The following is a 21,628-nucleotide window of genomic DNA, read 5'->3' as shown; positions in this document are numbered from 1 at the left end:
TTGTGACTCCTGTTATTTAATTAATTCTGGATTAAATAAATACCATTGAGGTCAAGTATATTTTAAAAGAATTTGAGAGACTGCACCACTCCAGAGAAATGGATTGGGTGCACTGTAAATGTACTGCAGGTGGTGGTGTGTTGTAGACCAAAAACCATCCACATTAGTTGCAAAACTTCTAGCTGTGGAAGGCTATGCTTTTATAAACTCATTACACCTGTGGTATGTGTGTGGGGTTTTTTGTTGCTGTTTTTTTGTTTTGTTTTGTAGCTATCTAATTGGTTGATATTTTCATTACTGTGCTGTGGTTTCACACTAAATAAATAACTATTGTAATATTTATGAACTTTGGGAACTTTTTTGGATCAGGATAAATACTGAGTAAAAAAGGTCTTTACATTTACTGAGAGGTATAGTAGTTTTATAAAGTATAACTAAGTTCATCGCTGCTTCTGAAGGGTAAAATGAGGATTAATATCAGAGTAAGATCATTGGCTCAGTAAAGCTGAACTTAATCTTATAGTGGGTGGGGTTTTTCTTTTGTAAAATGTAGCATTTAAAGCACTGGTGGATCTTTTTATTTCAGAGAGTAGAAAAGACAACGTGATTTTTACTGCAGTTGGTATACAAAGGATGCCATTGGAATTAAGTCCTACTCTACAGACAAGCAGTCAGAAAGCTAAATTCTTGGACACTCCTTTTAGGAGTCATTCAGTCTTGTCATGAGGAGTTCACAGTAGATTCATTTTATGCTAAATAATGTATGTGTTGAAAAAAATAATATATCTATTAGTGCAGGAAAGGAGCTTGAAAATGAGATTTGCTATCACCCATTTCGGATGACTCCTTACCTTATCAAAGTGCAAGATCCGGAAATAGCAGAGGACCAGCTTTGCTGTGTGCTGCTGGCTGAAAAAGTGCACTCTGGTTATGAAGGTAAATCTTTCAACATACAGCCTAGTTTCATAAAAATAAGAACTCTACAGGAATTTGCATGCAATGTAACACAGCTTAATTTCAGCCTAGGATAGCTAACTGTGTGAGTTACTGTTACTGATCTTAAGCTTTGCAAATGTGAAATTTAACTGGTGCTTTTCTCTTTCCTTCCTGAGAGGCTTGGAGCTAGCAGGCTGCTTTTGTATGTTCTTTTTGACAGATTTTTAGACTTTACTCATCATTTAACTGAAGCATGTGCCTTAAATGATTCTCTTTAAGCAAAAGTTATTTATTAACTTATTTTTCTTTCAGCACCCAGAATTCCTCCTGACAAAAGAATTTTTACAACTACACATACACCGACCTGTTTGTTTCAGGATGTAGATGAAAGGTAAATTACTAGAAATACTATTTTCTAATCCATTGATGAACATGCTATCAGGTGTCTTGTGCAAGTGTTTTTCGTTAAGATGTAGGTGGCTAAACGTTTCTAGGATTGGTGAAGAGAATTTAACCCACAAAAAATGCCTCTTCCAGTTCTCACTAAAAGTGAAAACGTTACGCTATGGTCTTTATAGGGAAAACTATGTTTGCCTTCTAAAAACTTGTTTTTCTGTTTTCCTTCCATCTGGGATAACTTGAGATATAAATTAATGAAACCAACTGTAAGGAAAATTCCTGTGCCAATAATCTTACTTATATGTGTGTGTGTGTGTGTGTGTGTGTGTGTATGTATATAGTTTGACCCAAATATTAACAAACAGTAAACTGCTGTTGTTTTCTGCTGGCCCACATATAGCTAGGGATGTGGGAATGTTTTTGTTTTATTACAGCATTAATTGCATTAGAAAACAGGTGATACTGTGTTCTGAGTTGAGGCTGCAGTCTTCATAGTTTTAGTTGGTGTCTATATACAAAAACTGCTCATGTCTTGCTGGCTGAAGGCTTCATGTTGCTTTGACAGTCATAGAAGCTGCTTGGAACAACTGTTAAGCATTTTGGAGTAGAACCCATTTTGATGCCTGTGATTCGGTATGCCCAGAGGGTCAGTAATTAAAGTGGAAACTAAAATTCCTTTAGTCTTTTGGATCACTTCTGCTAGGGTCTGTTCAAAGGATGTTTAGGTGACAGAAACATGAGGTCTATGAAAACAGAATAGATTTCTTCAGAAAGTTTGGGGTTTTTTTTGGGGGGGGGGGGAAGGGAGGGCGGAGCATACTAAGCTGAACAGGAGACGATCTCCAGCTTTTAAGGACAGTGATGTTTATGGGGAAGGTAGGCTAAGATAGAACTAGTAAAGTAAAAAGTTATTTGGCTCACAGAGAAAATTTTTGTTTGTGGGCAGTCAAGAACATCAATATTACTTCAGTGCATGTGTTTTATTTGAATAAAAGAGTTACCAAAAGTAGCTATTGGAGGTTACTATGGAGGAAGACGAATGCTAATCAGTGAGAATGAACATCAGCTTCAAGGTGAATGTGTACAGCTATTTTTGGCTGTACATTGTCACATAGCGTGAAGAATTTCTGTAGAGTAGGAGTGTAATGCTGACAAACTTTTTTCATAGTATGATTTATACAGTTTATCTCTACAGCTTAAGCTAAGTTGACAGAGGAGCTATTTAGTCAATGCAGTTCTGTTCTCTTGATTTTTTTTTTCCTTCCCTTCCTCCTTTGCACACATGCTCCAAGCCAACCTCGGAACTTCATAGTGTGGGTTTACCTTTGCAAACTGGTTAATGACACAAAGTAAAACTCCCCTAACTCTGTGCACCCTAAGCTCAAAAATTCGTTTCCAGTAGTCATTTAACAGAAGCAGAGGGATTGCTGAAGGGAAAGCATCACCTTTATTCTTGGGTTTGCCCAGAGTGAGTACTATAAATGCCTTTTGGCTGCTAATGTGGGAGTGTCTCAACTGTTAGTGTGGTTGTACTGCTTACTCTCAAATATATCTCAAATACACTTATAGTGGAGGTCCATTACACCTTAGTCTGATTTGAGGATTTTGCTTTCTGTCTTTGCAAACTGTGTGGTTGATTTTTAATTATTTAATTCCTGAGAGCATTGGTGACCAGATATGTGTATGGAGCTTATTATTCTCAAGCTATACTACTACAATAAATTCTTTGAGAAAGCTGAGCCTAGAATTTAAAAATATACAATTACCTGCTGTCAATTGTGAATTACGCATAATGTAATGCTGAAAGTGTTGTTTGACTCACATAGGGGGCATAGAAGTGACTAGATTTGCATGATCTGTTATAATTAAGTCAATTGTTAGCAGCTTAAAATTTAGCTCTCCTTCAGGCTAGGTGTGCTGGTGTAGCATGAATGAGGCTCTCCATAAAGCATGTGGCAAAGAACAGTAACAGTGCAGAACAAAAAATTCCTGTTTCTCCCACTCCTTGCAACCTTACGTGGTTAAAGTCCTGACACAAGTCATGCAGAATAGATCAGTAGTTTAAACTCCTTGAACTTCTATTTGAATGTGGAACATTAACCTGGGCAGCATTTTTAAATGTGCATTCCAAAACTGTGATTTGGTATGAGTTGTCATGCCAGTTTCCTTTCTGAAGTTGTTGCTTTAGATCACCTACAAGCTCTTAAAACCTTTTTTTTTTCTGATTGTCAAGACTTATTATTTGACTGTTTCAATAGTAATGTGTCAGCTGCTAGCCTTGTTTTCCTCCAAGTGTCTCGGTCCCTTTGCCGGAAGGGTATGCCTGACTCTTTTGGGAACTGATTTAATCTCTGCCACATGCCAGACTCTTTTAGTGGGTTACTGGAAGCGTGGTGTTCAGGAGGGTGTTTGTCCCATAATGCTTTCAAGTTCCAACATGTTAGAGATCCTGCTTCTGTGGCACAGCAGGGCCCAGTTCTTGGTTAATGGTATTCAGATACCCGAGTGTCTTTCTCTTATTAGGCCTTTGTTAGTGACTGGGACCCAGGCAAAGGTATGTAGCACTTTGAGTTTACAAGATGACTTATAGGCATCTGACAATTTTTACACGTTACTACAGATAATTACTTTGACCAAACATCAAATTATATTTTTGGAGGTTAGCTTCCATGGTAAGATGCAAACTGACATTTGTGTCTTTTTCTCCTTATGCTTTAGGGCTGAATGATTTAAGTGGTCAATAAAAGCAATTTCATTACGTAAGCTAGTAGCTCACATCATTAGAAGAGGTTACCAATAACATGTAGGAATCCAGTAATGTTATTTTAAATTCTCTGAATGTTTTGATTAATGAGCTTGCTTCCTTGCAGCTCTGTTATGAGTTAAACTGCTAACCTGCATGTGAGAGTCTTCTTGAACCTTTGCCAGTTACACTGTTGTTAGTTCTGCTGTAGTAATCCTGTGTGATCCTTAGCCCTGGCTTGCAGCCCGTAGATTGGGGTTACTGCTTACCTTCATGAGAATTTTAAAAGATTAAAATTTACTAATGCCCTTTCAAAATTAGGGTAAGGATCCTCCAGAGCTAGGTAGCATAGAAAAGACTGGAGAAGTGCTGTAACACTTTGGTATTTCAAAACACTTTTAGTGATTTGATCTTATTACATTGTTTTATAAGATTACAAAGAGCAGCCTTGTTCAAAGAGTACTTCTGCTATTAATCCAGCACTGGTATTTCCTTGATGTTATATTCCACGTTATTCCTTCTTGTTAAAGAAAAAAAGAATGAAGAAAACTTGAAATGGAGACCTTTTTAAAGATTCAATATACACTTACTCTCATTTCTTTTTGTTCTAATTTCTCCAGAGCGGTACCTCTGTTGGGGTATCTACCTCAGGATTTAATAGGAACACCAGTCCTGGTGCATCTTCATCCAAATGACAGACCCTTAATGCTAGCGATTCACAAAAAAAGTAAGTATCTTTTTTATTGTGTCATAAATATCAAGTTTTTCTGAAAGTTAATAGTATTGATTATAAACACTTCAGAGGGTAACAGGTAGTATTTAATACTGATTCTGACTCTTCCTGCAAGTAAAGAAATATTGAAATACTCCTTTACTCTACAGCTTGCTTTTTAATGTAAGTTCATGGAAATAAATCACTCAATTTCATATTTGATATGAAGCATAAATGTCTACTATAAACAAAGTGATCATATGTTAAAAAGATTGTCCTGAGAATGTAATGATAGAAATTATCTTCAATTTTTTTGTTTGTTTGTTTTGTAAATAGTCATAGAGGAGAAAATATGAACCATTCTGGCAATGCTAACTTGTTAAACTATGTCTTCAGTTATCTTTCCTTAGCTCACTGTGTTCTGGTGTTAATTTTCCTGATACAGTCTAGGATATTATGAAGGTCTGTTTATCTGGGTAACTCAGCATTCCTAAGTATATGGAAGTATTTGGTATCTGTTCCTTCAAATACCATCTTTCTTTGCAATTCATTGTAAAATCATAAATCATCAAGTAGAATTTTCCTGAGCAAATACTTAAACTTTTTCTTAATCAATTATTACAGTACTTCAGTATGGAGGACAGCCTTTTGACTATTCACCAATCAGATTTTGCACTAGAAATGGAGATTATATAACCATGGACACTAGTTGGTCCAGTTTCATCAACCCCTGGAGTCGAAAGGTCTCATTTATCATTGGAAGACACAAAGTTAGGACGTAAGTCCATAAATTGTTAAATTTAGTATTCTCCTCCCCCCAATGTTTACACAGCAGTCCTTAACAAAGACTTATAAGGGATTTATAAAAAGAAATCACAAATTCAAGTTGCTTCCTCTTAATTTTGTATTTCGGTTTTGTGATTGCAAGTGTATATTATAAGGTAGCAACTACTGTAACAAAAAATTAAGTGCTGCAAGTTTGGCCAGTATTGCCAAGAGTTGCTTCAGAACAGAAGTCATGCTCAGAGTGAGTAAGGATGTGTATCTTACCAGATTCAAACTTCGTAAATGCAACAGATTGAGAATGAGATTGTGTTTATTTACTATGTATTGACAGTAAACTGAAGTTGTTTCTCTGTGATTGAAGTACATGCATTTGTAATCGATAGGGATATGTTTGGTTTATGCAGGGGTCCTTTAAATGAAGATGTTTTTGCTGCTCCTAACTATACGGAGGATAGAATCCTTCATCCTAGTGTACAGGAAATCACTGAGCAAATATATCGGCTATTACTGCAGGTACAGCATGTGCTTTTGTGTTACTCTTTTAATTCTTTATTAAAGAAAATGTTTATCTTTTTGCGTGTGCTGTTTTGTTTAGCTATCTACTATGGTACTGGAATTTATAGTTACAGTCCTGGAAATTATTCATGTTTCTGGTTACCAGATATAATTTGCTGAGTTATCTTAAACTGTTCAGTATTTTAAATGGATTTTATGCAGCTATGAAGACTTTACAAAAAAAAAAAAAAAAAAAAATCTCCTTTTGCCTCATGTTGCCTTATTGGCAGTTGCCTTATTCTAGTTTTGTTTAAAGCTGATGTTCAGAGATGTGTGTGTATAAATAAATAAAAATATATTTTTTGTTGTTATTGCTGTTAACAGCCCGTACACAACAGTGGATCCAGTGGCTATGGAAGTCTAGGTAGCAACGGTTCACATGAGCACTTAATGAGTGTAGCATCCTCCAGTGACAGCACGGGAAATAACAATGAAGACTCTCATAAGGATAAGCCGGTAGGTTTGGGGGTTTCTCATTCAGGTTTTTGACACAAAACAAAGCAGCAGAGTTAAATTTGTGCCAACGCAAGTATTCTTTAGTCAAAGTAAACGAGACAGACAGTAGTGTACTGAATGTGAATGCAACCAAAGAAACTGCATCATCTTTTAACATCTTCGGTTGTCTTAGCATTCCTCTTGCTTTTCTCAGCTTTATTATAGCCTACAGAGTTGCAGTTAGTTTCTGAAAGCCAGTATTTTTCTTAGTTATATACCTCATAGGCAAAATCTCCCAAACCTAAGTTTTAGTTTTGTGACCAGGCGTGGCAGACTGGATTACTCACCAAGGTGGTTATTTTTCTGGCTTTCAGTCTTTAAACTCTAGTGACTTAAGTAGATGAGGTCTCTGGGTGTTTTGTTTGACAGGACAGATACTTCATTAAATTTTAGAGCTAAGGAGGTCTTGTTTTTGAGAGAGACAAATACCAGCCTTTGCTCCTTCACTATTTCTGGAGATAGTGAAGATTGTTGTAGTAAAGCATAATTCACAACATTTGTCAGAGCTTGTTCAAACTTAAAGCAAAAAAAGTTCCAATCTTACCAGCAGTATTTTGTTTACTCAGGTTAATGTTGTTTTTTCTTTGAAGTCTTATAGGAAAACACAAAATCATGAAGATGCATTACCAAAGTCATTCAATCATTCTAAACAGAACATTGAATACAAGAAACCAAATTTGAAGTTTCTTCTGTTTCCAGTTCTCAAAATTCTGCTCATACTCAGTAAAATTCTGTATGTTAGGATTTCTCCCATCATCGGACTAACTTTTACACAGAGGTTAACTAAGGCTGGGTAAAGCCTACTAAGGAGTCGATATGCATGACATTGTATATAAGAATTTTCTAATTTCTATTTCCTAATAACTGTTTATAATGGCTTTCTTTCAGGAGAGTTGTCAAGGTGCCCGTAAGGTCAAAAATAAAGGACAACATATTTTCACGGACAGGAAAGCAAAGCTGGAATATAAGAGAGAGCCTTTTGCAGGTAAGACATTAGCATGTTAACTATGTATCAGTTTATTTTGCTGCTGGCTGGCGTAATATGAAAGTAGGCTGTTTTTTTTTTTTTTAATTCATATAAGTGCTGTCTTTGTACATTATATTGTCCTCAGTCTCTCCATTGCATTTGAGAAAATATTCTGCCCAGCTTTGTCTGAATTTGATAGTGATATAAAATTCCTAGAGCTGTTCAGGCGTGTCCTAGAGCTGTTGTTTTACAGTACCTTAATTGTAGCTCATATTTTCAGACTAGTCAAACATTTATCTTTCTGTTAGATGGAGAAAAATTTTATGGATGTTCTCTCCTGTTTACATGTGAACTCAAATTTTTAACTTGATAAATGCAGATCTAGAGATTTAAATTTTATATACATTATTTTTTTCTAATAGTTTGTTATAATTTATATCAACTATTATACTAATTGTGAATGTTTCAATTCTAATTTTGTCTATTTCCATATATCTCTTTTATAGATCCTCTCTGGATCCATTAATCCAAACTAAACTTTTGTGTCTAAGAGTCCATAAGGACAGAAAAATGTGTACACAGTATTCTTCTATTAGTGCACAAGCCTCTTGCACAAACCTCTGCTTGCTTTACAATGCTTAACTTCTGCTCTGTTAAATACATATGAACAAGAACATCTACTGTTCTACTGTTGCTTTTAGAAGAAATTGCAAGGATTAATGCATAATATATATTTTTAACAGAAAAACAAAATGGTTCTGGAGGTCATGTTAAAGATGTGACAGGAAAGGATACTGCAATCACAGCTGCTCCTAAAAGTGTGGTTACTGAGGAGTTGGCTTGGAAGGAACAACCTGTATATTCTTATCAACAGATTAGCTGTTTGGACAGTGTCATCAGGTAAGCACCAGTATGTAAATTGCTCTTGATCTCTAGCCTTAAAACTTGCTTATCTAATACTGTTAACTCTTCATATTTTAGGTATTTGGAGAGTTGTAATGTGCCTGGTACATCAAAGAGAAAATGTGAACATTCATCAAATGTTGCATCACTGAATTCTGGTGTTCATGAACCAAAAATGGCTGATAACGCTATACAACCTTTAGGAGGTATCTCTACACTACATCTCTTTCCTGATTATTTATTAGCTTTCAGTTAGATGTTATAATATTCCTTTGCAGAAAAATCACAAGTGTAACTTAGACATGACCTTGTAGCCATTTTCTCAGTGTTAGATGTTGGTTATCTAACTTTCATCATGAAAAGATTCCCTAAAATCAAAATACTGAGTAGTTGCAATAAGTTTAATTGATGTGTTTTGTACACTGTAAACTAGACTTCGGGGTTTTAAGACCTGCATCATTTTCAAATGTGGTAAATTTTCTCACAATTAGAACATGTTTAAAAAAAAATATATAGCTGAAGACCCTGTCAGCTAATTCAGCTAATTGCAACAAAAACATGCAAATCTTTATTTTTTTTCTTTATGAGTATTTATACTCATGGTGTGAGTGTACACTTACGTATTTGTGCTGCCTAATTGTTTGAAAATGAGTAAGCACTGAATTTAACTCTTTAGTTATGCCATTTAAAGTAACAGAGTGATTAAGTAGTCTCTACTGACAAATTCATTTTTCTTCAATATTAAATGTGCTTTTTTTAAAAAAAGTTGGTGGATGCCTTTATTAGTGTAGATTTTATCTTTATTTAAAAAGTAATAAGAGAAGTAAGATGCAGGCTTCGGGCTCCTCTCAATGCTAATTGAGGCATGAGAGCATGTTTGAAAGGAATGTTCAGCCATTGAAATAAATTAAAGGAAGGGGATTGCTTTTCCTCACGATAGATTTTAGATAGCTACCCACAGTATTAGCTTTCATTTGTTAGGACTTCAGGATAGCATTTGATATGCCGTCTGTCTGGTGGGGAGTTAAAATGAGGAAGGTGAGTGGTTAGTACAAGAGCTATGAGGTTAGTAAAGAACTAGTTCTAAGTGAGATGCTTGCTGATATAACCTTATCACTGAGGAGATATGGCTGATCCAGATGGCTGAGGAGAGATGAGCAGTGGAGTTCTGGAAAGAATTGATCTTAAGAACGATCTTGTCTGTATTTACTTTTTGATGAGCTAGAGAAGAAGAAAGAGAAAGTTCTAATATAGCTTTTTGGAATAAAATTGAAAGGTATTATCAGGTATCCTCATACAGAGGAATGAAGTCTCCTGTAGAAGGAATTGGAAGACCTTGAAAGTTAGAGAGGAAGAAATAGTGGAATTCGTTAAGTGCAGTTAAGATCACAGTTTCTGCTGTCATCTGGAGTCTTTTCAGTTTCAGTTGACAGGAGAAGGGGGAAGATGAGGGTTCATTAGTTTCTTCATGCACTGAGGACTTGAATGACTAAGCCACCAGCATTCTCTAGTCAGGAAAAATGCCAACTTGATGTCTTAGAATATGAAGTATGTAAAGTGTTCCTACCTGAGAGGAAAAAACAATATAATGATACTGTTCTGGGACGCACTGGTGTGACCTCTGGGTTTTTGACTATAGCTTTCAGGTAAATGGGCCTAAATAGGCAGATGCTCAGAGCAAAGCTGTTGGGATAACCAGCTGATGAGATTAGTGTACAACAAGCTGGAACTAGGAGGCCTTAGGCTCAGGGTTAGAAACTTTCTTGCAAAATTGTGTTGTCAATGAGCAGGAGCCTCAGGAAAGGAACAGGAGTCCTTCTTTAAACGATCCGCTTTGGCTGTGTGTGGAAGTAGAGGACTAATTATGACTGTGCATTTAACCAAAACAACTCCTGGGCAAAGTCAAGTAAAATGAACATTTCCTGTCTTGCCAAACGTGGTTTAACCTCTACTGTTTTGCAACTGTGGCAACATATTACATTTATTTGCTCATGTTTACATTCAGTAAGTTGTTATCTTTTTTTTTTTTTTTTTAATAGATTCTGCTGTGTTGAAGGCATCTGATAAATCAAGTGCCCCCCCAGTAGTTGGTGCTCACTTAACCTCTTTAGCTTTACCTGGCAAACCAGAAAGTGTTGTATCTCTCACAAGTCAGTGCAGCTACAGTAGCACCATTGTTCATGTTGGAGACAAAAAGCCACAACCTGAATTAGGTATGCTTTTTGCTAATAACATTCTTCTCCAAAATGGTGATTGCTACTAGTTTTAAACTTCAAATGTTCAAACAACTATTTGTGACTTAAATTTTCATATGCCTATAATATCCCTATGGAAATGAAATAGATAGAGACAGAATTTCTATTTTAAATTTGCAGCAGAATTGCTACAAAACTCTAATAGCTTCAAAATGTAAATACAATTTTTTTAAGCTTTCTTTTTGTGTGTATTTTTTTTTCTCTCTCTGTTTCTGGTTAGAAATGATAGAAGATGGTCCTGGTGGAACAGAAATCTTAGATGGCCAACTTGCACCTCCGTCCGGCTCTGTGCATGTAAATCAAGAAAAGGAGTCATTTAAAAAACTGGGACTTACAAAGGAAGTTCTTGCAGTGCATACACAAAAAGAAGAGCAGAGCTTTTTGAACAAGTTTAAAGAAATCAAGAGATTCAATATTTTTCAGTCCCACTGCAATTACTACTTGCAAGATAAACCCAAAGGACGGCCTGGTGAACGTGGTATGGCAGTAGTTATGATTAAACTTGTCTTTACATAGGAAGTGAGCCTTGTTGAGAGGACAGTTGCATTTGTCAGGCGATTTTGAATAATGATGGTTGCATGCCTTTTTTTTAATTCCACAACAGAACTTTTCCTTATCTGTCTTGGTCTTTCCTTTCCTTGTTTTCCTTCTGCCTTTCCTTTTGTGGGACCCCTCTGCCAACCCCTTAAGGGAAAACTGTATGTAAACCAATCGGACTATTAATTGTATCGTCAATTAAATAGTTTGATAATAGTTTGGATGCCATTAAGTTACGAATGCAGCTGGTGAAGGCTGGGAACAGAGCAGACTGTCCAAAGTAGAGAGAGATTTTTGTTTGTTAGAGCTAGGAACTCAGAACAGTGTTTTCACAAGCGCTTGGTACAGTTCTGACTGCTTGGAGCATAAGTTAGCCAGTGCTAAGTGCTTTTTGCAGGTTTTTATTTTGCATTTTTTATTTCAGTAGTTTTGCAGGTTCCTGGTTTAAAGAAGTCTATTCTGGAATCCTTTAGTCCCCCATGTGTATATTCTTGGCAAACTTTCAGCCTAAATGAGCTTTAGATAAACTGGAAGTTTGAGCAGTTTTGAGTGCTGAAAGCTATTTTATTGATTTTTTTCTTATGTCTGTAAGCAGACAGACTAACAGTGTTCACCTGAGAAAAGAGTCACTTAGTGCAGACTTATCCTAAAATAAAATTCCATGCTTTTCCTACTAGACTTTTTGATGATAGCATGCTTTTTCCCCACAGAAAATCCTTCTCCTTATATAAATTTCCACTCCTTTTCCTTCTGTTTTATTTTCACCTTTTTGATTGAAGACCTATATGACTGTAACTCTAGAAGTGCTTTCTGTCATGTCTAATAATGCTTTCCTTGTAATTACTGGAAAAATTAGGAGTTTGCCTGTCTGGGAGCCACTCTTGCAGGCTTGTGCTGATTGATTGGCACACATCTGAGGTTTAACTGATTTGCTGTAGCTTTCCTTTTTTCCCTCCATATGTCAGCATGGTTTATCTTGTCCAGTCTGCTCAGCTCTTGTGTTAGAGGTAAAAAAGTGAACCTAGCCTCTTTTCTGGTGGTTCTGTTCTGACAAATTAAGTCCAGAATATGTTTTGAGTAGCTTCTAGGGGTGACTAGGTGAAAGGGAGTTAACAGATTAGAAGTAGGATTTTTTCTTTTTTCTTTTTTTCCCCCCTCCCAGGTGGCCGTGGACAAAGAAATAGCACTTCTGGGGTGGATCAGCCTTGGAAGAAAAGTGGGAAAAACAGGAAATCAAAACGCATTAAGCCACAAGAATCTTCAGATAGTACAACTTCTGGAACTAAATACCCCCATCGGTTCCCACTTCAAGGTTTAAATACTACAGCCTGGTCACCATCAGACACTTCACAAGCAAGCTATTCAGCCATGTCTTTCCCTACTGTTATGCCTGCTTATCCACTTCCTGTTTTTCCAGCAGCTGGGACTGTGCCACCAGCTCCTGAGGCTCCGCTCTCTGGTTTTAATCAGTTGCCAGACTCCAGAAATACTTGTCCTATGCAACCATCCCAGTTCTCTGCACCCCTTATGACACCTGTTGTAGCTCTTGTGCTCCCAAATTATGTCTACCCAGAGATGAACAGTAACTTACCTCACACCCTATACCACAGCCAACCTGACTTTCCTGCTCATTCCACTTTCTCTTCACAGACAGTATTTCCAGCGCAACCACCATTCACTGCCCCCAACCCTTTCCCACAACAGGCATTTTTTCCAACGCAGCCATTCCATTATAATCCACCAGCAGAGAGTGAAAAGGTTCCTGTCACTGAGCCACGAAATGAACCATCTCGTTCCTGCACTCCACAGTCAGTTGGTCTGCAAGACCAGGCTTCACCACCTTTGTTCCAGTCAAGGTGCAGTTCTCCTCTGAACCTTCTACAATTAGAAGAAACCACTAAAACCGCTGAAAGCGGAGCTGGTGCAGGTTTGCATGGAGCTTTAAGTGAAGAAGGAGCTATAGGCAAAATCATGACAACTGATGATTGCAGTGGAAAGGGATCTTTACCAGTAAGTATGCTAATGGTGAGGTTGTTTGCTTATTTGCTTGCTTTTTCTTTTTTCTTTTCTTTTTTTTTTTTAAAAAAGTCCTGGCCTTTCTGACATAGCTAAGATTGTTAACATGTAGAGATGCGTAGAGATTCCCAGCTCATCTAAATTCCAAGGACTGCGTCGAGTACTACTGTTACAAAGTACAAGTTGGGTTCACTGCTGATGAAAGAAAAACAGACATTGGAAGAGGAGTGTTTTTTACTTTTAAGCATATCAAAGTGGTCAATTACTGTAAGCAATCAGTAAAAAACTACAGTTAGTATCAGTGATAACAGCTAATGAGATGACTGCTGTGCAATCTGAGTCATAGGTACAGAACTATATTAGAATTTTAAAGGAGGAGGAAAAACTTCTGAAAATGATTTTTCTGCCTACTGTACTAAGTTGATGGAATGCCCATTTAGTTATTCATGTTAAACTTTTCTCCTTGGTTAGTTTCTAGATGACTTATTTTACATAATACTCTTAATGTTTATTCCTGTGAAGTTGGATGGAGGTAGAGCGGAGAGAAATGGATTTTGTTACCTATATTTTTCTAGGAAAGCTTCCTAACTTGACAGATTTTTGCATTATGTCAGTAATGTTCTGTTATTGCATGTTTTTCATCTTTAATTCTTGAGAATAAATACATTCAGTTTTCATTAAAAAATAAAAGTCATTCTAGTCCATGCAAATGGCACTTAGGGTTGTATGCCTCCAATGCCATATTTGAGCTAAGGTATTATGTGTACTACATTACACTTCTGAAATGTTACCTCTATAGGTGGCTTTGACTTGCACCGCAGTAAAACAGTGCGTCTGTGGCAGTCTGTAATTTACAGCCTGTTCTGAGATACTACCAGTGGATTAAGAGAGATTTGGTAACAAAAATTGGTAGCAACAATTTTGCTGGTAAATGCTCTTGCATTTCCTCAATGCATAGCTACTACTATTAAGAAACTTGCAAAATGTTACTTTCTGCAATGTCCTTATTGCTAATTTTGAACATGACAGCAAGACAGGCATTGTTTCATGGATGCATTAAGCATTTTGTTAAGCTAGTTCATGCCGTTATGTACTTTGCTAAATTCTTTGTCAACCTTAGTTTTCAACTTTGTGTCTGATCTTCAAACTTCTTATTTTAGCAATCAGTGTAGTTAATGCTCCATCCCTTAAAGCATAAACTATCTTCCCTAGAAAACTTGCATCTGAGGAAAAACCTTCTGAGTGAGTACTGATGAAATAGTTCTGAATTTGTTGTTTGTTTGTTTCCGTCCCCTTCTCATCACCAGGCTGAATCTCCAATGGACGCTCAAAATAGCGATGCGCTCTCCATGTCCAGTGTCCTGCTTGACATTCTACTTCAAGAAGATGCATGTTCAGGCACTGGTTCAGCTTCATCAGGAAGTGGTGTATCTGCAGCTGCTGAATCCTTGGGCTCTGGATCCAATGGCTGTGACATGTCAGGGAGCAGAACAGGTAACACTGGCAGTGAATACAGTTTCTCTGACAGCGTTTTGGAAGGGTTGGAGTGAGATACTGCAAATATCACTTGAACATGAAGTGCTTTATATAAAAATCTTTATTCTTTTTAATCCTCATGGTTTAATTTGTTCTTGAGTTTTTTTTACTACGTAATGGGAAAGTTTCTTTTCTAGTATACTTGATCTGTAATATGGAATGTCTACATTTGAATGTGAACAGTGTGTAAAACAGGTTTTTCTAACCAGCTAAAACAGCATCAATAAAACTATATTATGTAGGTATGAAAAGATCATGCTCCTTGATGTTTCATTGCAGACCAGTTTAAGTTTAGTTAGTTTAGTTTAATTCTTCTATTGTAATTTAATGGGGATTTAGTTTGAGATTTCTTTGTTTTAAAAATATTAAAACAGCTTCTTATGGGGAAAGTTGCGTGCATTAACAAATAAAGTGATTGTACTTGGATTTTTCAGTACTCTAATTTTGTTTCAAGAAAAAATTCAACAATCTATCTGATTTGTAATGAAACTTTAAAATTATTTTTAAAGGTAGTAGTGAAACTAGCCATACCAGCAAATACTTTGGGAGTATTGACTCCTCGGAAAATCATCATAAAACCAAAACGAAGACAGAAATAGAAGAAAGTGAGCACTTCATTAAATATGTCCTTCAAGATCCTATATGGCTTCTGATGGCAAACACAGATGACACAGTCATGATGACTTACCAGCTACCTTCTCGGTAATTCCAACATCATAGTCCTTCATGAACTGCTTATATATTGGGGGAGGGCAAGAGTGTGTGTGTGTTTATGTATATAAATTATTGTCTCAATGGAAATTTCAAGAGCAAATTTGTGTTAATGCTTAGCTCAGTGTGGTGAAGAGCCCTTGCTTCCTTTTATATCTTCTGTATACTATGCAGTAAGTTCTGGAAGAGTAGGTGTAAGAATTACGTGATTAATCTTACTTGTGCTTTTAGATCTAGATGTATATTTGTTGAAGCTGGTGTACAGTTAGTGATCTGTAATTACTTGCTGCAAGTCCTTGTAGTCTGGTTAATAGATCCTTGCAAGTGTACTTGGATCAAATGAGGATCTGTAGTGTGGAAAGTCTGTGCTCTCTGGCTGTTGTCCTTAAAATGCCACATTCAGCGGTGCACTGTTTTCTCTGCCTTATGTCTTTTTGCTTGCGTTAGCGCCCATGTGTTCGGTTTTCCTTAAGTTGCTATTCAAATAGGAAAACAAATTAAAAGTTTAAAAATAATGAGTCTTCTAATGAAAACACACCATAAAATTTTCCCCGCTTCAGTAGTGTAGAGCAGATATAGGTGTGAAAGAAAACGGGAGAAGACAGATCTGTAGAGTGTTTCCCCCCCCCCCCCCCCCCCGMTTTAAATCATGCTGTTTATATTTCTTGGAAGCAATGAATCAAAATACAGAACCAGAAAAATGAAGAAGGTGGGAAAGAAGACAGAGAGCACATCAAGAACTTGAATTCTACCCAGGGTTTAAAAGTACCTCAACTTCCCTTGATTTGTGTAGCCTGGAAAGCTGATAACTACAGATAGCAATTCCAGCGGATGGACTGTGAGAGTAGCAAAGCCTGCAAACCTGTGAATATGAAACAGTGTACCATGATAAGAGTTAAGCCCACTGTCACAGAGGCTGATGTGAGTGATGTCCAAGGGGAGAAATGGAGAGGCACGCTGTTTTTACCTAGGCTGAAAAGAAAAGAAACAATAGCAGGTTTCTTAAAACCTGCTTTCCATTGTCATCTTTTAGAGATGTACAACTTGTAAATGTTCCATGTTTTTTATATTTTTGTTTTTATGCCTCTGAATCAGTGTGTCTGTGGAAATAAAGAAATTTAGCTGCTGAAATGGAGCAGTGTTTTCTAACTTTCTCCCTCTCAGTCTTGAAGTTTAATTTGTTCTTAATGACCTTAAATGTATCTTATTTGTTCTGATTTAGCATCTTGTTTGTGCATCCAGCAAAGGGTAACTTGAAACTTTCTTCCAGCAGCAGCAGAGAAACTGGAGCTCTTGGTGTTTTCACTGGTTGTGCTGCCTGAATAACTCTCAGGAAAACTGTTTTCTTTGGGATTTGAAAAGACAATGAGTGAGCAGAGATGAACTAAAGCTGTCTGCAAATGTAGAAAGCTATTGAAATAACTACACTTTTTAAAAATTTTCTTCCCATAAAAGATTTTTAAGCTAAACGTTCCAGAACAAAAATAATATCTAGAAATGTTAGTATTGGACTGTGTAACCTCACGTAGGCATGAAGTGCAGAAACTGTTGAAGCTGAACTTCTAAATACATTTTATTTTAGAGATTTGGAAACAGTTTTAAAAGAAGATAAGCAGAAATTAAAGCAAATGCTGAAACTACAGCCAAAATTTACAGAAGAACAAAAAAGGGAGCTTATCGAAGTTCATCCATGGATCCAGCAAGGTGGACTGCCAAAAACAGTAGCTAATTCTGTAAGTTTAAAATAGCTCATTACTTTTGCATGTCTGACAATACTTAAATTATTAGCTGCATATGTTAGACTTCTCCATTCCTGCTGCTCTGAAAGTTTGGCCAGGTATGCTGGGAAACAGTTGAATTCAAACTTTCATTCAGGACCTTGTGGCTTGATTTAATTTACTATTTGTCTTCTTTCCAATGGGAAAGTCAAAGTACTGGATGGGTGAATACAGTAGAAAAAAAAAATCTCTGTTTTTAAAAATTATACGTGAATACTTGAAATCCTACAGCTAGAAGTTTCATTATTTCATGCATGGAGTCTTATGTAGATGTTCATGCCTGCTGCTTTCTCAACAGTACAAAATGAATGGGAGTCCATGATTTCTTTCTCTATCAGATTTTTCTCTCGGGACCATCTCTTGTCTTGATTTTATGGTTAATGGGTTAATGACTTGAAGAGCTAATAAAAGGACATCTTTACAGTTTTATTGGTTAGCTGTCAATTTTACATATTTGTACACAAATACCTAATCACATTCCCCTTTACCTGGGCTTTCCATCAATCATAGCTTTTTTTTCCATAGCTCTTTTCACACATGGACATTTCAAAAGTTAGCATAACAGAATTGGTGTGGGATCCTAATCCTGATGTTAATTTTACTGCGATATTAATATTACAATATCTAACTGGTGTAAACCTACAGTTGCTTCATCTCTTAAGTACCGCAACTGACAAATGCAGTGCTGCAACATTAGCAATCGAATGTAGAAAAGGTGATTTAAAACACATGTGAAAATGTCAGTGTTTCAAAAGATCTATAACATAGTTGCTTCCAGTAGGCTTCTCGAGTACTGATATTGATTTATTACAAATTATAAAATCACTGTGGAGGGGGTAGCTGGGGGAGGAGGGTACTGTATATAGTATTGTTGCAGCACAGTTTTAAAGGCTCCCTTGGAATAATACATCACATGCAAATGGGCAGGTGTCTGGGAAAGACTTTTTATTTGACTTGTGGATGTTTCTTTATTCTTCTTTCTAAGGAATGTATTTTTTGTGAGGACAACATACAGAGCAATTTTTATACTTCATATGATGAAGAAATCCATGAAATGGACCTTAATGAAATGATTGAAGACAGTGGGGAGAACAACTTGGTTTCCCTGAGTCAAGTCAGTGAAGAACAAACATAGCCCTTGAGCCTCTAGTTTTTAAAGCTGCTTCAAAATTACAGTGATGATCCATAAAGATTTTATTCTTGTTTCCAGCAAGATGAATCTGGTTCATGAAACAAATGTATTTTTTCTGTTCTAGAAGAGTCATTTGTGGAAGAATCTCTTTTTTAAATGGTGGCAATCTCTTCCCAGTAAGGACGTTGAAGATGGTATAGCTTTTCTTTAATATTGAAGACTCATAAATTTGCACTTGTATGCCTCAAATATTTCTTTATAAACCACAGAAGTTTTCATTGCCTACTGTTTTTTGTAGAGTGGGTTAATGAGTACTGAAAATCCCTGTATGTACGTACGGTTCATCAAATCTCCGTTCAGTAATGATGCAGCATTATAAATTGTTCTAGCAGTTTTGCTTAATGTCTCTTTAGCATTGCTGTTAATATTTGAAGTTGTCCAGCATAGTAGAAGAAATAACCTCCAAGCAAATTAATTCACACCTGTCCATCTCATACCAGTTGATCCGTCGCCTTTGTTTCCTATAGTTTTGACTGTTGGTTTTTTGTGTGTGGATTTTTTTTTTTTCTTTTCTTTTCTAAAAGCAAGGTAAAACTAATTCTTTTCAGAAAGCCTTAGGCTAAAATTCTTATGTGAATGTGTAAGAAAGTATAGACCAGTGCTGACAACTTTGTAGCCTTTTATTTAAATGATTGCTGCAGTACTATGAACTGTTTATTATCTTGAAGCATCATTTCTGAGAACTTTCCTGCAGGGTATCTTTATGCTTAAAGACGTAAGAACCGAGACCACAGAGAATGACTGTGTGTGCTCCAGTGACTGTTAGATGAAGCTTAGTATAACTTTATCTGACCTTCCTGATTTGTTCCTTCGTGAAGCTGGCCGTCAGTGTTGGCCATCAGTTCTTCTGTTTGGCTAAATAAAATTAAACTTGCATGTGGCAAGAGAGAAAGAGACATTTCTCGTAATTTGAAGGAAGCTCTTATAAAAAGAAGAGATTTTTGAGGATAGCATTCAATTTCACTGTATTTGAACTGCATTATCTAAAGCTTTGTGGGTAGAATCCTTTGCTGTCGAGGATTTAATTTAATGTCTCTAAGATTGTATTGACTTGAATGTGTACTTTATGTTCTTGTGCTGTTCATACATGTTGGCTGTGGGAAGAGAACAAAAAAGAGTAACTTTGTCAATATTAGTTAGGTAAAGGGCATTTAGTTGCAGTACTGCTAGATATCAGCTGTAGGCCTTAGGTTGGAAAACGTGGAGAAATTCAGTTAACTTTGACATGTTTCTCTTAAAATATTTTTTATGAAATGTTTCCTTTTTTATGATAACATTTCTATTCACTGAAATTTCAGGTTGTCTTCATTCTATGAAAATAGTTCTCTTTGCGTAGAAAGAGGACATGAAGTTAAACAGCACCAAAAACATGCAGAAGTGGCTGGTATTTGCTGGATGGAAGAAGTAATATGTTTAAACTAACTAGTTATTAATTGGACAGTGTCATGACAAAACTTGCATTGGAGACAGGTTCTGGAGTTAGCAGAGAGAATGAACTTGTGAAACAGGTAGAATCACAATTTAAAGAGTGAATATCTTAAACGTGGTGTGAAGCACTACCCAGCAACATCTGATTCCTGTCTTTAATAGTTTAGCAAGATCAAACTTAAACATGTAAATATAAACTGAATGAGAAAATTTAAAATGTTGGTGTTCAAGTCCAATGTATTAAATGTTTTAACCATAAATGAAACAGTGCAGCTATACCAGCATATTAAATATATTCCTTTCTTTTAACATTTGAAAACAAATGGTTTTAATTGGACCAGGGTTTGGGAAAATAAAAGCTTTATATAAAAGGAGTGCATCATAATTATACAAATGATTTTCAGGGACTTCTCAACCACTTTGTGAACGTCTTTGCTTTAGCATGCTTTTTATCCTTGTTTGTTTTCATTGTTTGTTTGTAGTGTTTTTTTTTTTTTTTTTNTTTTTTTTTTTTTTTTTTTTTAACGACCATCTTGTAACCGTAACTTAGTGAAAGGAAGAGAAAAGTGTATTTAGAGCATTTTGTGGATGTGCTTACTTAAGAACTTATTCTTGCATCCTTTAAAGTGTTTGCATTTACAGGGTGGTATTAAAATATTTTCCTGTAACTTTAAATCTACATGCCTCCATTTATAGATAAGATTCTGAAGCTGTAATTTTTTCCAAACTGTTGTAAGAGGACTTATTTGTGATGACACTTTGTCAACATGTCAATGATGTTTTCTGTACACTGTGCAATATATTTTGGTTTTGCCACTTGTGACTAATTTTTATGACTTTGCTTTTTAGAAAACTGGTAAATAAAACAGATATATTTTTAGTTGCCTTTCTGTTTATTGACCTCTTTCCTCCGTGTAAGACAGAAAATATGTATGTTACAACCAATATTTGAACTTTTTCTTTTCCAGAGAAGAATTTACAAGCCAAAGTTACTCGTAACTTACTATCCTGAAGTACATTAAATAAAATTTTGGCCAGCTTGTCTGACCTGAAAGTTTAGTGCTCAAATGGAGGACTGAATCTTCATGTTGACTAGTCACTTGGAGAGCGTGTACGAAGTTGATACCTAGAAGAGAATACGCAGCTGGGTTTTTCATATTTGAATGCAGCTTAAGATACTGCTCAAACACCGGAAGACACGTTTTCCTTTTTTGTGTATTTAATATCAGCTATTGTTACCCTCTCTTCTGTGGCCCTCTGTAGTTTTATACTGCTGACTTAGAGAGTTCCAGAGATGCCTCCTGAATTTGCTTTGTATGATTATTCGTCTTCTCAGGTGTTGCGAGACTGCTGAAGCTCGTCAAGGTGGTGCACTTCCCTGTTTTGTATGCTGATGGGTGGAAGGAGAAAGTGTGGAGGTTTGAAGATTTCTCTTTTCTTACTTTGAACAGTGGAGTAGTTTAGTGGGTGGGGGGTGTTGCTTCAGAGCTCACAACTCCTTCCCCTTGAATCAGTAGGAGAGCAGAAGTGTTGCTGATGCAGTAAGTTACCGAGTAATGTTTCATACCTGTTTTGTAGATAGAATAATTAAACTTCAAAGTAATTTTTTTCTTTGTACAGTTATTTCTGATTGTGCTTTTTTAAAAAAAATATAAGTAACTGTAGGAATATGATTGAAA

General features: G+C 36.2%; 1 protein-coding gene across 7 annotated transcripts in view; it reads left to right on the top strand.

Moving 5' to 3' along the window:
- Positions 1-21,628, top strand: part of PER2 (period circadian regulator 2) — a 44,952-nt gene extending 23,324 nt beyond the window's left edge. For 5 of the 7 annotated variants that reach the window (XM_085298543.1, XM_085298541.1, XM_085298540.1 and 2 more), the window contains 16 exons: positions 794-936; positions 1,249-1,327; positions 4,699-4,805; positions 5,415-5,568; positions 5,981-6,089; positions 6,456-6,587; positions 7,515-7,611; positions 8,337-8,493; positions 8,575-8,702; positions 10,536-10,709; positions 10,972-11,229; positions 12,451-13,298; positions 14,612-14,798; positions 15,350-15,542; positions 17,134-17,284; positions 18,315-21,628. In XM_085298543.1, coding sequence (XP_085154669.1) covers positions 794-936; positions 1,249-1,327; positions 4,699-4,805; positions 5,415-5,568; positions 5,981-6,089; positions 6,456-6,587; positions 7,515-7,611; positions 8,337-8,493; positions 8,575-8,702; positions 10,536-10,709; positions 10,972-11,229; positions 12,451-13,298; positions 14,612-14,798; positions 15,350-15,542; positions 17,134-17,284; positions 18,315-18,464 — 3,067 coding nt within the window. In that variant the 3' untranslated portion in view covers positions 18,465-21,628. The remainder of the gene's footprint in view (positions 1-793; positions 937-1,248; positions 1,328-4,698; positions 4,806-5,414; positions 5,569-5,980; positions 6,090-6,455; positions 6,588-7,514; positions 7,612-8,336; positions 8,494-8,574; positions 8,703-10,535; positions 10,710-10,971; positions 11,230-12,450; positions 13,299-14,611; positions 14,799-15,349; positions 15,543-17,133; positions 17,285-18,314) is intronic. The other 2 variants (XM_085298537.1, XM_085298538.1) reach the window with 2 other exon arrangements.

The sequence above is a fragment of the Rhea americana genome, unplaced genomic scaffold, assembly GCF_003343005.1.
Source record: "Rhea americana isolate MKP2758 unplaced genomic scaffold, rheAme1 scaffold_14, whole genome shotgun sequence".
NCBI classification, from domain to species: domain Eukaryota; kingdom Metazoa; phylum Chordata; class Aves; order Rheiformes; family Rheidae; genus Rhea; species Rhea americana.
This window is presented reverse-complemented; position numbering and strand designations above follow the sequence as displayed.